This window comes from Erpetoichthys calabaricus, chromosome 17, assembly GCF_900747795.2.
Source record: "Erpetoichthys calabaricus chromosome 17, fErpCal1.3, whole genome shotgun sequence".
NCBI classification, from domain to species: Eukaryota; Metazoa; Chordata; class Cladistia; order Polypteriformes; family Polypteridae; genus Erpetoichthys; species Erpetoichthys calabaricus.
Window position 1 is genome coordinate 20,178,332 of NC_041410.2, and position 15,729 is coordinate 20,194,060.

Here is a 15,729-nt window from a genome sequence, read left to right on the forward strand (position 1 = left end):
GTGCCTACAGCGCGCGTCTCATAAACCGCAAGCGAAGTCTGATCCAGCGCGAACAAAGGAGTTACGGCTCAAAAACGAAAGAGCTCAACTAACGTAAATAGGACATGAAGCAACAACGCGCCCATAGCTAACAACTAATGACACAGCCACACAGAAAAGAGGATTCTGCACTGCACCCCAGAGTCAAACGTAAGACACTACGGTGTCCACAAAGAGTACGAAAGGCGCAGGCGCCTACAACGCGCTTCTGAACTAAACGTCCACACTACACAGCATGGTCCAGGTAATGAGAATAAACGAAATCTCCATATTAAACGTACGGCATCCTCACACGTCCAAACCATATAGCATATGTGAATCACATTACAGTGATGCATTATTAACGGTACAACCACAGAAAACGCTCCATATTAACAGTAAGTGCAATTATCCATATTACTAACGGTAGACAACGGATAACTAATGGAGTCACGGTCACGGCTCCAAAACGATCCAGCTCAACTAACGGAGCTACAAAAGCGAGCCCGAATGGATAAAAACAATAGACGTAGGCACCTACAACGCGCGTCTGAGACCGCGGAAGCAAAACTGTCTCGGCTCCAAAACCAAACAGCTCCGCATGGACAAATACAATGTACATAGACGCCTACAATGCGCGTCAGAAACTGCGGAAGCAAAGCAGGCACAGGTTCAAAATGAAAGACCACAACTGACGGAGATACAGAAACAAGCCTGCCTGGATAAAATCAATTAACGCAGGCGCCTACAGTGCGCGTCTGAAATGCCGCAAGCAAAGCAGGCACGGCTCCAAAAAAAAAGAGCTCGACTAACGGGGCTACAAAAACGAACCAGCCTGGATAAAACAAATGAACGCAGGCGCCTACAACACGCTTCTCAAACAACGCAACCAAAGGAGTCACGGCTCCAAAACGAAACATCTCAACTAACGGACATACAGAAGCGAGCCCGCCAGAATACAATTAATGAACTTGGGCACCTACAACGCGCCTCTCAAACAGCAGAGTCAATAGATAAACGGCAAAGAAAGGAAGGACAGACGGCCGCTAAACAATTAGCTGACAACGCATTCTGTAATGAGTCCACTATTAGTGAACATTCATTAGGATTAATGAATATACTTCCTTTGTTCGTCATCTACACCTTTACATCCAATATATCTCATACATTCATCAATGTATTTCGGGTTACCCAACACCGGGGGTAGGTGAGCGAAGCGAGCAGGGGGCGGAGCCTCCTTGTATACATCTAAGAGACACAGTAATAACAATCTCTTCACATTTAGAAAGATAAACACTAACATTCTCGGGAAACAGTAGAAATTTACTTGCATCTGTGTTGAACTTCAAAATCTTATTTGTAGCATATGTGGAAGTGAATTGTCTACAATAAAAATAGAGAGTAACACATATCGGCAGATATGGAAGTCTTCTGTAGTTTCCCTCCAAGTGCCCCTAACATCTTTACAGGTATGAATGGTAATGGTTATGTTGTATGTCAAGTACACTTTCTTACATTAAAAGAAGTCTGAGTTTATATAATTTACACGCAAGGAGACTTCCAGGTTTGAAAGCAGCAGTTTTATGCTTGCCTAATCTATGATCTTTAACCCATATCCGAAACTAGCAAATAAATACCCCATTCAGTTCTGACAGATGTGCTCTGTTCTTATTGAGAATTGTTCTTTTATTAGATGTACTTACATTGTAAAATCTGTTACAAGTACCAGCTCATATGATGCAGTTCAGTCTCAAATCTAAGGAAGTCATAGATCTGTTTGCTCAGAATCCTGTAGTAGTTCTCTCCTTGGCTGGCTTCTTGATTAAAAAAATTTGTTTAGCATGCCAGAGTCTCATTCACTATTGCAATAAACTCAACAAAACATAACCAATACTTCTAAAGTACATACTGTCAAGTTTCTTTTGGTTGAAACTAAAAATTGGCCTAATGGTTGAAATATTGCTTGGCTTTAGTGATGCAATTTATGTTAAGTGTTATTTATTATGTTTCAGTTAATGGTTCCTCTCAAACTACAAAGTGCGGTTAAACACTACCTTCAGAAGAGTGAAGGAGAGGCAGCAGAGAAAAATGTGCATCGCTGTATTATTTAATTGCTTAAAATGCATATACACAGAAATGAACATGTTTTGCATTTTAATTATCTTCTTATATAATACGGTACCGTGGCTGTCCATTTGTCTGTCCAGGATTTTAAATAACCTGTAGCTCGCAAACCGTTTGACCTATTGACGTTGAATTTGGTACACATATACTATATGATCTCTACTGTCTGCTTTCGGGGTGATGATTGACCTCCAAGGTCAAAGATCACCTCAGGAAGGTCAAGATCAAAAATCAAATAACCTGTAGCCTTAAATTTGGTACACATACTACACTGAAACTCTGTACTACAACTTTATATTAAAAGCAAGAGTTTTAGAATTATTATTCTTTTTATTTTTATTTTATCTTATTGTAGAATCAACCCTCAGCAGTGGGCAGCAGGGCAGCCGTGCGATGGATGCGTATGGGCGCGGAGTATGGTCAAGTCAAGTGTATGCTGTTACTGGTTATAACAATAAAAGTGTATCCTCTGTGAAAGACCTGGAATGGAGAACAATACATTGGATGTATGGATAGATATAAACATAAGGCATTTTTGCACTCTGGCTGCTATAATGTCATGTTAATTTAAGCTTGAAATGCTATCTGCTAGCAAGCAGTGCTTTTGCTGAGAAGTGTTGATGTTCTTGAGGCGGTGATGTTACTAAGGCCTGCTCAAGTCCAATTGAGAGGTATTAAATGAAAATGTATTCTTATTTGATAAGTCTTATTTTTGAAAAAAGGTCTATCCAAAGAGTATAAAATAAACAGGTTTGTCATATAACATACAAGCTTTTCTTATTTATTTTTTTAAGTGAAAGAATGTTTATTTAATCTCTGCAAGGTACGTATTTAAACATGACACCTTTCTGCTTTTTAGTGCGCATTAATCATTTTCTGAACTTAACAGAATGCAGAAAAAGTGAAATCGGGGTGTGACATATGCAAAAGTTGCAGTAACAATCTTTCTCACTGTAAGGTATCAAAATGTGATTGACTCATTAGATGTGAAGACTGTTCCAAAGCAAATGAAATGCTCTGGTGCTCTCCAGATTTTGCATGCATTTTCAATAGCCATTGACCCTGTAAGCAGCTTACTGACTGGAAAATAAAGATTTGACTTGTATAGAGCAGGGATATGCTTAAAAACACGCACAGACACATTCAACTTGATGTTTCCATTATCAGAAACATTATTCAGTAATGTAACTTAAGGGGAACCGTTTAAGTCACAGCAAGATGTGGAAGACCCAGAAAAATCTCTGATACAGCTGCTTATAACATGTACAAGCAGATGGCATTTATCGCTGCAACAGATCTGCAGAACGGCTATACTGAAACTGAACAAGCAGTCCAAAACACAGTGTTATATGCGCAAAATTATTATAGGCAAAAGTTGTCAGAATATCTTTCCTACAACCTTATTGCAAAACTTAGGTACTGAAATGTACAAAGCATCTCATGTAAGAATAGCAATATTTTTGTACAGTAAGAGTCCTGCAACAGTGGATAACAGTTCCTAAATCACAAACAGAAACTCTTAGCTGTCTACTAAATAATGTATGTGTTTACATATTATTCATATATCCATGAGTGAATTTCTCATTTATTGTGCTCGATATGTATCTTTCCTACAAATTTTATGTAGGCAGCAATATTATTTATAAAGTGACTATAATACATTTTCATATTTAAAGAAGTAAGTTATTATTTGGAGTGTAAGCTGACTATCTCAAACATTTCATAATGACTTATTATTACATTTTTGTTTTCTAGGTAAAGATGCCCCCAATGATGGAAATTATAACAGCAGAGCAATTGATGGAATATCTAGGTTAGTGGTCTTTAAAAGATAACAGTGCTTATATTGTGGTTGCTACTTTTAGGTATAATATGAGAATGGACTGCAAATCAAATTAATTCATTATCTCATTGAACTTTCAATTTTAGTTGAACTTAATGCCATTTTTTAAAAATCTGCTTTTTAACTGCAAGAAAACAAGAGAATAGTTGTAAGATGTAGTATACGTTTTAACTTATATAGTGCTATAGTATATAGTTATATAGTGCTTTTGTCTGTGTTTTTCTTTTCTGACACATTTAAAAGAGAATGTCAAAATATGTTGCATGCTTAAAAAAAATCTTTTTCAAGTTTGGAGAGCTATTTCAAAGAAAAGGTCTAAACAGAAAAAAACAGGAGGCCGTCAGACTTAATTTAAAATAACATTAGTAAATTAGTAAATTACCAAACTCTAAAAAACGGTGCACTGCTCCATGCATGGAAAATTTGATTTGTTTTTGTTTTAGTTAACATAAGACATCACTTTCTCTTTGGAAGAATCATAATGCACTTTCCACAACTCAGTTAAGCAAAATCAGTTGTTGCTTAACAAAGGGCTTTAAGAAAATCACTGTGTTTATTTCTACATTGACTAGTTCCATCTAATATTTTCCTGAGCAATTCTGTTAGATGATTAATGTAAGATCCAATATTATCTGATATAAGCAAGAGCATATTTTTTGTAGAATTAGAGCCCTGTTCCCTGTCTGAGATATTAATGAAGACGTCCCTTTCTCAGCATTTCCTAAGATCGTCTACAGGTGCACATTGTGCATTAATAGTCTAGAGATAGATACTTTAGTATTAATCCCAAGGGGAAATTCACATACTCCAGCAGCAGCATACAGATCAAAAACAATTTTAAATTAAAGAGTGATAAAAATGCAGGTAAAACAGACAATAATTACTGTCAAATATTTAAATATATAAATATAAATTAAAAAAAATGTTAAATATTGTCATATTCTCCTCATTTCTAGCTTATATATATATATATATATATATATATATATATATATATATATATATATATATATATATATATTTGACTGTGAATGTTGATTAGGGAAATTAAGTAGGTTCCTTTTAACAATGTTTCTGACATATAAATGGAAAGTGTGTTGAAGGAATTCTATATTTAAGACATTTGATCAAAGGTGCAAACTCATTGTCAACTTAAAGATCTTGAAGATCTGGATACCTAATGACTTCCATAAATTAAATACTGTAAGAGTTAAGAAGGGTCGTGATGTATACTGTATATATCCTGAAGTGAAGCTGCATAGCACAACAACTCTGGTCAACTCATTTACATTGATTCCATATTTTGAGAGTGTGCTGCACAACCAGGTTACTAGCAAATTTGACAATAATTATTCATTACCTGAGCACAAATCAAAGCATATAGAAGGGAATGCTCTTTTCCTTCCAAGACTAACCTTTGATCTTTACGGCATTTTTATTTAAAGGCTTTTTGCTTCCTATGTAAAGTTACTTATTTCTTCATAGTCATGGTTATATATTAATTTTCCACATGAAATTGCATTCTAAATGCAATTCGAATGTTAAACGCCTAGCCTGTTCTTGTGCTTTATAGTAGAGGTAAAGGACACCAGGGTGCAACATAAAAACAAACACATTTAAATTTGCTAAATATATCTACTTTGATGCAGCAAATGTTTTGAATTAAGACATGTCTTCCATGTTTCAGAGGCATACTTTTTGTTGTCATAACATTTTATCACATTTTCTTGGTACTGATTTTTTATTCCTACTAGTTAGGATATATTTTTGCTCACTTGTGTGCTCACAGTTGGCTTTGTGGGTGAAATTTCCACATCCCCTTAGCCAAATTTCAAAGGCTTCAAGCTGCTTATTAAGCTAGTTGTGTCTCTGTAATTCTGTCTGTTCAGCAGTTATGTTTTGCCATGGCTTATAACAGCAGAAAGAAACACATTCAAATCATATGTATGATTATTTTTTCCAGAATGGTGCCCACTTTTTGCCTAATACATTCTGTATTGTTATTTTATATAGTGTACAGAGCAAGAGTCATGCTGAATGGTAACATGGTGGTGAAGAACACTTATAAGAGTTTCATTGTATTTTGTACAAATAACAATAAATTTGAACTAAGCTGTTTATGCTGCATTGCATTTTTTAATAAAAGCCTTAGATCTTTCAAAAATTCAAGCCAGCTGTGCGTCAGTCCAATCTTTAGGTAAATTCACTGGGTCAGTCAACACTCAGTATTACCTCCCCTGGGATTTTGTGTGCAAACATGATAAAAAATAAGTAAGAACTTGAAAAAGGTATTATGTGTAATAGAGTCAAACCATGATTAAACCAATAATAATAATAATAGAGGCACCACAAACCGTTTACCAAATTTAATAGCATGTTCAGAGTCATTTTTCTTGAGGATATGGTAATAACAGAACTAAGAATAATGTTTTTGAGTCAGTAAACAAGCCTACACTGATACCAGTCTATCCATTAATGCATGGTGAGAATGTGCATACTCCATGCAGATCTGAGTGCTCTAAAGCATTATGATACAGGCAGCAGTAGGCAATATGTTTGTGAAATAACATAATAAAAATGTTTAAGTTACGGAAATATATATATGGAAGAGAAGGTCTGTGATACGGTTTGCATATTTGCAGTTGGGGATCCACGAAGGGAGAAAGAACGAATCACGTATCATAAAATAGTTTATGATACGTGATTCGTTCTTTCTCCCTTCGTGGATCTCCAACTGCATATATATATATATATCTATATATATATATATATATATATATATATATATATACTAGTCATTTAGCCCATTACAATAACAGGCGCTAGAACAGTAGTGCATAAACATTAGTAGGAACAGTCTATATTAAATGGCAAGGGACTTTGACCTCATTCTTTTTGTTGGTCGTATTTTTCTTTCTTTCAGCCTTTCTTTTGTTGATGTTTACTTGCTGAGCTGACCGTTCTTCGTGGGCTGCCGCCGTGTATTGTGTGTCTTTAATTTTCTGTGACAGTAATACTGTCTTGTACGGCTCTATTCAATAAGGGCGCGTAGATAATTTAGTTCAAATGGCTCTGGAATATGTGAAGAGCAACAGGTGCAGATCTTTATTTACGTGCGCCTTTATTCGCTGCGCCCAATTGAGGTCGTCCTTTTGAGGCTCGCCTTTTTGTGCGCGCCCTTATTGAAGGATGCCTGTGCACGCCCTTATTGAAGGATACCGTCTTGTACGTCCGCTGGCTTGTTCGTCCATAATATACGTCCGTACGTCCGTAATATACCTTTAATTTTCTCTGGCGGTAATACAGGTGTGCGCGTCGGTAATATGCCTTTAATCTCCTCTGACAGTAATACTGGCTTGAATGTGGCTGTAATATGCGTCACTGTATTGTGTACCTTTAATTTCCTCTCGCAGTAATACTGGTTTGTATTTCCGTAAAACGCCTCTAACTTTCTCTGACAGTAATATTGCGCATAGCACCGTGCCCTGCGCATGCGCACTTCACCAGAAGACACCCACACACGGACACCTGGACGCACGTAGGGATTTTATATATATAGATATAATATAGCATTTGACAAAGCCATTCAGTTAGTTGTTTGAACTTGTTTTGATTAATCACTTAGTCTGGTTATTTAAAAATTATAGCATTTGTACAAAAAGTATTTTGTTTAAAATGAAAAGAGTTTTATTCCTGGCACAATGCTGCCTTTTAATAATCATAGTAAAGTATGTTCTAAAGTTACATTGGTCAAAAAAAGTACATAGCAACAAATTTCTATTAAGGCTAGCTTAACATTGCTGACGCCAATGTCAACATCAAGGAATTATAGGGCAAACACCATTATTAACTGTGGACAAAAATTGCCTAGTCTATATTGTTTGATTATATATGCTAGATGGCAGCAAAGATCACAAGATAAACAAGAGTTTCAAAGCCTCCTTTTTCTTTACAGTACGGCATCAAACACTACCGTTGTAATCATCAAAAAACCCTGCAAAAGATGTTTTGCATATTGTTGATGACTTGGATTTTGACCTGTCAGAGAAGGATTTTAAGCTGCCAGAAGAAATAGAAGAAAGTGACATTGAGAATCCTCCTGGATTATCTCCTAGTGTGAGTGAAAGAAGGATCACCATTATTCGAATACATTTTCTTTTAAAGGAGTAGTACACCCAGAAATGGTATTTTTAATGTGTTACTTATCCTGTGTAGTTTGTAGTGATGGTGGAGAAAAAAAAATAATTGCATGTTTTCTTACAGAACAAGAGAAAACCATATATGATAATAAACCCTAACACTTAACCCATGCTGCACAATGTCAAGAGATGTGAAAAATGAACATGGGAAAAAAGCTATCATGTTTTCTGACTCTTCACCTCATTCATTGGTCAAAAGTCTTTGTAGCTGCTCCCGAACGTTTTCTCCTGGTACAGAAGAGACCACGATCCAACTAATGTTTGAAGAGTATTTATTTGCTCTCTCTCTTTTTACAGCTCTCAAACACCATGAAAAACTAAAATAAAATAAAGCTAGTAAATTAAACAATTAATGAATTACACAGGTGTAAGGATAACAAATTAAAACATACCGTGTGCGCCTTCTGACCAGAAATTCAGGAGTCTCTATTACAGTCTCTCTGATACTTCACTTCTTACTATCTTATTAAAGCTAAACAGCTCAGCGTCCATTAAGCGTGTCACTATATGCATTTCCGCTCCACCAATGAACCTTATCATGTGACCACTGCACCCTTCCGTTCAGACCAACTTTGCAAACTTATGTACAAATACATGGAGATTATAAAATAAATAAAATTACAATTAGAAAAGCAATTATTATCAACAATAAGATTGCACCACAACTATATGATATACAATATAATTTACAAAAGATATTTTACAAATTCAAACATCAAATTTACATATATATACACACACACATATTTTGCGACAGCTACAGTCTTCAATTCAGAAGTACAGAATTATGGGAGTATGCCTTTCCTGTACTGTATATTGTGAACAATGTTTTTTCCAGAAGTGACTTCATATATTAGTAAATAATGCTTTCTTTTTGCACATTTGGATCACATGACAGGATAAAAGATGTGGATTATGCAGCATGGGTAACACAAGAACTTGTTTTCTTTTTTCTATGAACATTTTTTGCATTGTTTGTCACTGTGTAGAATTGGGTCGCCATTATGGTTTATTATGTCATGAACATTTTTCTCTTGTGCTGCATGAAAAATGAGATCACTACAAACCACACTAGGTAAGTAATATATATATAAAATATAATTTTTAGGTGGAGTATTTCTTTAAGGTGCTCCCACATCAGTTTAGTTCCCATAATGAGGAAGCTCATATTTACAGATCTTGCAAGACTCACAAATTTCTTACATCTGATTTCTCACTTTTGATGTTTTTGGTCTACAACCATACATTGCATTTACATCCTCTAACTACATGCGTTTTACTGTAGGATAAGCGAGGCTATATGGGTTAGTCTACACTTTTGCACCTAAAGCTTAACACAGTACCGGCTCTTACAAACACTTAGCCTGCACAGCCTATCTCTCCTCAGACAGGGACTCATTAGGTTTGGCTTGAGCAGACCAGCTGAAGAGGCTGATGCACTTTATTTTTGGCCACATATCAATGGAGCACTACTCCTTCCTTACTGCTCACTATTGAAGGCATCCATTCTCATCTGTTCACCTTGTGGGAAAGAAGTGACAATCTACCCTCACCAGATGCCTACATTAGCTCAGACACTCAAGATATACAGGCAAAGTATAGATATTTAAAACATAGCATCATTTATTATGAAAATTATTAAAAGCAGCAAAAATGAAAAATAGCAAATTCTGGATAAAAAGCCCTAATAAAAATAGTTTTGTTCAAAAATGAAAAAAGCACACCAGTTAGACTAAAATGTTCTTATGATGACTGAAGAGAAGTGTACAATGATGCGTCTCAATGAGAGAGAATATGCATTTGAGGGCAGCTTGTTGTAAAGTCAATTGACTCGTGGATGGTGTCTCTCAGGGCCAGCTGGATGGAGTCTCTCTCTCTCTCTCTCTCTCTCTCTCTCTCTACCATTGTCCCCATGTGGGATTTTTTTACTGCATTATGTGATTCACTGGTAATTAGCTAACAATTCTAATGATCGATAGCTTGGCTTTAAAGCTTTAAACATGAAAAAAAGACACCTTATCACCTGTGAAGAGTGTTTGTCTGTACTATTTCTAGTTTCCTTAGGGATAGATACTGTACATCCCACCAGACCTCTGATTTACTCACTAACTGGTCATCATAACCTAAAATTATAATGTGACTTGTGAAAAAATGAAAATATGTATAAACTTCAACAAAATACCGTACATAGAATTATAAACCAAAATATAAAGCAGACTCCCATGGCCATTTCACTATTTATGAAACATCCATCAGTAAAAGTTTGTCTTCGTACAAAAAGGTTCACAGTTCAATATTAGTCAATTTGTAGTAAATAACTGGTCATTGTGTTTTTAAGCAGAATGCCTGTAATCACAAAATGCTGATATTTTTCTTGGGCATATTGCCATATCTCAAAATCTGATTAATGTAACTTGTGGGCATTTAAATTTTGTATGTGACAAGGCAACTATTTGATAAACACAATTATTGGCAGCTGTTTTTGTCACTGATTATTACCAGTGACATCTATTAGTTGTTGCAACACTAGTTATAATGCTTAAACACCTTTTTGTACATATTTATGCACTTTTCCAAGTAAAGTGGTAAAAATCTCTGGTGAGATAAGTCATTCTTCAGTTGTTCTAATATATGAGTACAGTAATCCCTCACTTATCGCAGTAGATAGGTTCCAAGGCCGACCGCGATAACTGAATTTCCGCGAAGTAGGGCCACCATATTTATTTAATTATTTAACGTGTATTTGGACGTTTTTAAACCCTCCCTGTATTGTTTACCACCCACCCTTTACTCTGTTAATAACAGGGACAACTGCTAAGCAATATGAAATCGGTAGATAAGTTTACATTAACTGTATAGTGAAGTACACGTAGCAGCTTGTAGGCGGTCATGACATCGTCGACCTTGTTGCAAAGATTCCTAAAGCAGATTCCATCCAGACTACTGCCTTATCACGTCTACTTGCAACTCGTTTTGCGCCCTGGTTAAAGGACACTGCGGCCGTAGATCTTATATGCTTTTCCTCCTTTTTAAATAAAAAGAATTGTGGACTCATTGATGCCTGCAGCGGTGTAGTTGTTCCCTTCCTTCAACATATCCAAAACTTTTACCTTTTCTGCAATCATTTGCATCTTCTGTTGGTGCTTGGACACGGCCCCTGAAGCAGTAGCACATTAATGGTGAATGAGTGAGATGAGACTTCCTGGTTAATGCAACACTCCGTCGCTGAGCCATTCAGCAGCACACAGGAACTTAACTGCGTGCTCTGATTGGGTAGCTTCTCAGCTATCCGCCAATAGCATCTCTTGTATGAAATCAATTGGGCAAACCAACTGAGGAAGCAAGTACCAGAAGTAAAAAGACCCATTGTCCGCAGAAACCCGCGAAGCAGCGAAAAATCCGCGTTATATATTTAGATATGCTTACATATAAAATCCGCGAAGTCGTGAATCTGCGAAAAGTGAACCGCAAAGTAGCGAGGGATTACTGTACTTGTGTTATGCACACAAGAAGAAGTTTACAGGCCTCAGTAATATGTTCCTGCAGTGATAGCATCTGTTACGATGTTTGGTACATTTCCTTAGCTTGGTTCAGGATTCTAGTACTATTAAATACAATACAGATCTAGGTGATCATATGCAGCCTAACAATACCCCCACAGTACCCAGATGTTTAATACTGTATATGGTTTGAAATGTATGACAGTGTAAACTATATAATTTTATTTTACTAGACTTTAAATCTCATCCCAAATGAGTACTAATGGGTGATCCAGGAGTAGCACCAAGATGGCATTCATCAGCATGCACAAAATTATGTAATTTTTTCATTCAGGAATGGTTTCTCTTTTTCAGCAATATGGCTCCAGATACTTGTAGAAACTCTTTACTAAGACAGTTTTGGCCTTATCCAGTTCAGGGTCAAGCAGAGCCCCAGCCACTCTCAGCTCTGTTATGTGCAATGTAAAAGGTATTCAGTCCATCACTGTGCACAAACTCAAACACACCCACAGTCACTCATACTGGTGTGTTACACACCCACAGTCACTCATACTGGTGTCTTTCTTTAAACAGTAAAAGCTTTTTATTTATTTATTTTTTCCACAAATTATTGTTTAAACAATTGCAGTAATAAACTGATGGAAGTGCTGGCTAAAAAACCTGGAGCAGTATTTGTAAGGTGAACTGTGTTGCCTAGAAGGTTAGTGTTTAAGACGGTGCTTCTCATGGACAGGGTTTGCTCACCTTGGATAATAGTTGCCCTTACCATTACAAATTTGGTACAGATTTGGTGTACAGGTATTTTAATACTGAAGTGGTGTGATAACTGAGGAAACGGGTTATATCTCAATAATTGTTTAATTTTTTCATTTTTTTCTAAGAATGGTAGATTAGAAATTAGTTATTTTAAGGCAAATGAAGGACTTTTGTCTTAGAAATATGATTGTCATGTTCAATGCTCTACTCACAAAATATTTTTATAATTTATACATCTGGTTTTTCCTTGCAGGAGACTATATTCTGGATGCTAAACCAAAAGAAATTTCGGAAGCTCAGAGATTAAATTATGAACAGGTACATATCTTAGTTTCGTGTATGTTGTATGTTATTTAGATTTAGAATCAAACATACTGGATAAAGAACTCCATATCAGAGTGGCAAACACACAAGAATGCTTAGTGCATGCTGTAAACAAAATTGTTTTATATGATACACTTAAACAATTTTGTTTCTAATGTAACAAAATGTATTTGTTTATTTATTTGGCTGATACCTTCACCCAAGATGACACAGGGAATTTTGGGTCTAGATGACACATCCTTGGTATTGGGCTTGAATGTATATAAGTCCATTTTATTTATTTTTGCAATGAAGACCAGGAAAACATTCTATTCTGTATAACAGTTTGGGGCAGAGAAAGGTCATAGGAGTCAGTGTATTCTGTTAGCAATAAGTTGAAGGTTGTAACTTGCCCAGTAGGGGGCATCAGTCAGGTGCTGAGTATATTCTCACATCAGGACAAATGTGATGTTGCCACCCCATTAGCTCTGCAACAAATATTAGGTAATTTCAAAAGTAATTGTAGTTTTATTACTGAATTATTGTTATGGCACTACAGAAACAGCAAGCACAGCATGTGAAGCTATTTTATGGTGAGAACACTGATAAGAACAGACTCAATACAAAACACAATAAACTGTGTGGAAAGGATGGTGGCAGAGACCTACTTCGGAGAACAAAAGAAATATTTTTAAGTATGTTTTTATTTTAAAAAGTATGGAATGAAAATACTGTACAGTGCATAATATGCAAAGGTGAGTTGTCTTTTCACACCAGCACCACTTGCTTGAAAGAGCATATGAAAAGAAAACACCCTAGTAGTTTGGTTGGCAGCATGCTCTCTTGAGGTTAGTTCACTATCATCAAATAAACTGAAAACAATGAACAGAAAAGTATTGTTTACTTTGTAGGAACAGGCATGCCTGATATTAGGCCAATGGTTATAAATGGGTTAGGTTTTTGGATAAATTAGGTCACAGCTGTATGGTTTCTTATTTCACATAGATTGTCTTGGGTTCTGTAACATTGTGTGTAGAATCAGACCTCAGCCTACCAGCAGCATTTCTTAAAAACCTTTGGGTCCAGTGTTATTTATATTCAGGTTAAACCTGTTCTGTGGCTCATTCGGTTTTTGTTTAGTGTTTGCCTCTTATGTAAAATTACAACCATTCAATGTGTACTTGAAGACTAGGTGAGCAGACTTTCTGCCAAATCAAGTTTCACCCATCCTCAGTGTTACAATGTTGAAAATAACTATTCATTCACATAATTTGTTGATTGTAAAGTAAGTATGCTTTTAAAGCTTTATGATGATTTGCATCATTACTCTTACTGTATCACTTAAAAGAAGTGCTCAATCCTAAATTTCAGGTGAGTTTTACACTACCCAACTCAATTACCATATAAAAATAAACTGTCAAAAGTGGCACATGATCCCATCTCTTTATAATATTATAATAGGGTTCCTGTGTAACCAGGTGAGTTGATCACCTGTGACTCAAACTGCAGGTAAATTTTGCTTGGCACATTGCATCTATGGTAGTTCTGGCTATTGTTAAATGTGTTCCTTTTTAAAAAATGTTTGACCTTTTTGAATGGAACAAAGTTGACAGATCTAAGTTGGCTGTATCCATGTAGTATGTTGTTAGATCATTGTTTACAGAAATATAGCTTTCAGGATAATAAATTAGTATCTTTGTAGGTAAATCACTTGTCACTTGCTCCAAGGTAAACTGCTCTAGAAATATTTGAAATTTCTAAGCATAATTTTTGCTGATCTTCTCAACAAACTTGGTCAAAACTTTTTTCATACACCTTTTGAAGTTTTTAAATTACTTTTTGTTTAAAGTGAGCATAGTGGAAGATGAGTTATAAAACTGCCATTTTTCATGTTTTGAATAAAACTTGATACACATTTGATTTGGGGCATTTTAAAATCTGATTTTCAATTTAGTGATTTGATTGTTTAATGCACTACCGAAACAGTTGTTTGATGCAGTTTTAATTAAATTTTGGAAAGATCGGTGAATGATTCCTTATTTTTTTATTATTTGGCTTATTTTTTATCTAAAACTTCTTATAAAATGTATTGAAGAGATTAGCAGGAAAGTAAACAGTTAACAATCAATACGAAACTACATTTTAATTACGGTGTAAAAGCAATTCCGGCACAGTTGAAATGAAACTGATATAGTGCAGGACCTGAATCGGGCATATAAGATGCCCAGTTTTTGCATTGTGAAAATTGTCACTGCCAGTGACTATAGGAGGCAGTATGTTCCCATATTGTGTATAAAGCCCTACAGCAATGCTATTAAGCATGGTTAATTAGACTGGTCTTATAATTTTTTTTTTCTTCATCCTCCCCTTTTCATTAATGAGATTTTTTAATTACCCCGCACCCCAGTATAATGGACAAAAATCTGTGGGCATTGCCCTGCCCTATACTGGATGCCTGAGGTACAGGAGTGCAATGACACTTGGGTTCCTAGGGTGAGTTCTGTCAGAATAGCCCCAGAGTTTCCCTAGCCCTTTCTTGATCAAGAAGTGGTTCCTGGGCTTCCCCTGGAAATATTTCCAGGCAGGGACTTAAAGGGCTTATTGACCATATGCCAGTTGAACTCCGAGTTGTTTTCAGTTATAAAAAATTGTTTCTTATTTTGTACTTTACCTAAAAGGCATTGTACCCTTGTACTGTATATTATTACCTTTTTGCTATAGTAAACCCATTTGTTTTCATTATATTTTTGGTGTCATCAGTGCTTGTTATCACATGTTGGGGAGTAGCAGTGTTCACACACATCCAGAAGCAATATTGCAGACTACTTTGTAAAGACTTAATATTTTGCTTTCTTTTTTGGGGTGAAACTGCAATGGGTGGGCATATTTTCTCATCTTCAAATAATCAAGTGCACTTGTTTCGCAGCACCCATCTAGTGGATGTACACATGTATTTTCAGTGGCTTGCTTTATGCTGAATAAATAA

General features: G+C 35.8%; 1 protein-coding gene across 3 annotated transcripts in view; it reads left to right on the forward strand.

The window, feature by feature from the left end:
• mindy2 (MINDY lysine 48 deubiquitinase 2) overlaps positions 1 to 15,729 on the forward strand; it is a 63,421-nt gene that overhangs the window by 16,741 nt on the left and 30,951 nt on the right. For all 3 annotated transcript variants that reach the window (XM_051920367.1, XM_051920366.1, XM_028822999.2), the window contains exons 2-3: positions 3,898 to 3,955; positions 12,694 to 12,758. In XM_051920367.1, the coding sequence (XP_051776327.1) occupies positions 3,898 to 3,955; positions 12,694 to 12,758 (123 nt within the window). The remainder of the gene's footprint in view (positions 1 to 3,897; positions 3,956 to 12,693; positions 12,759 to 15,729) is intronic.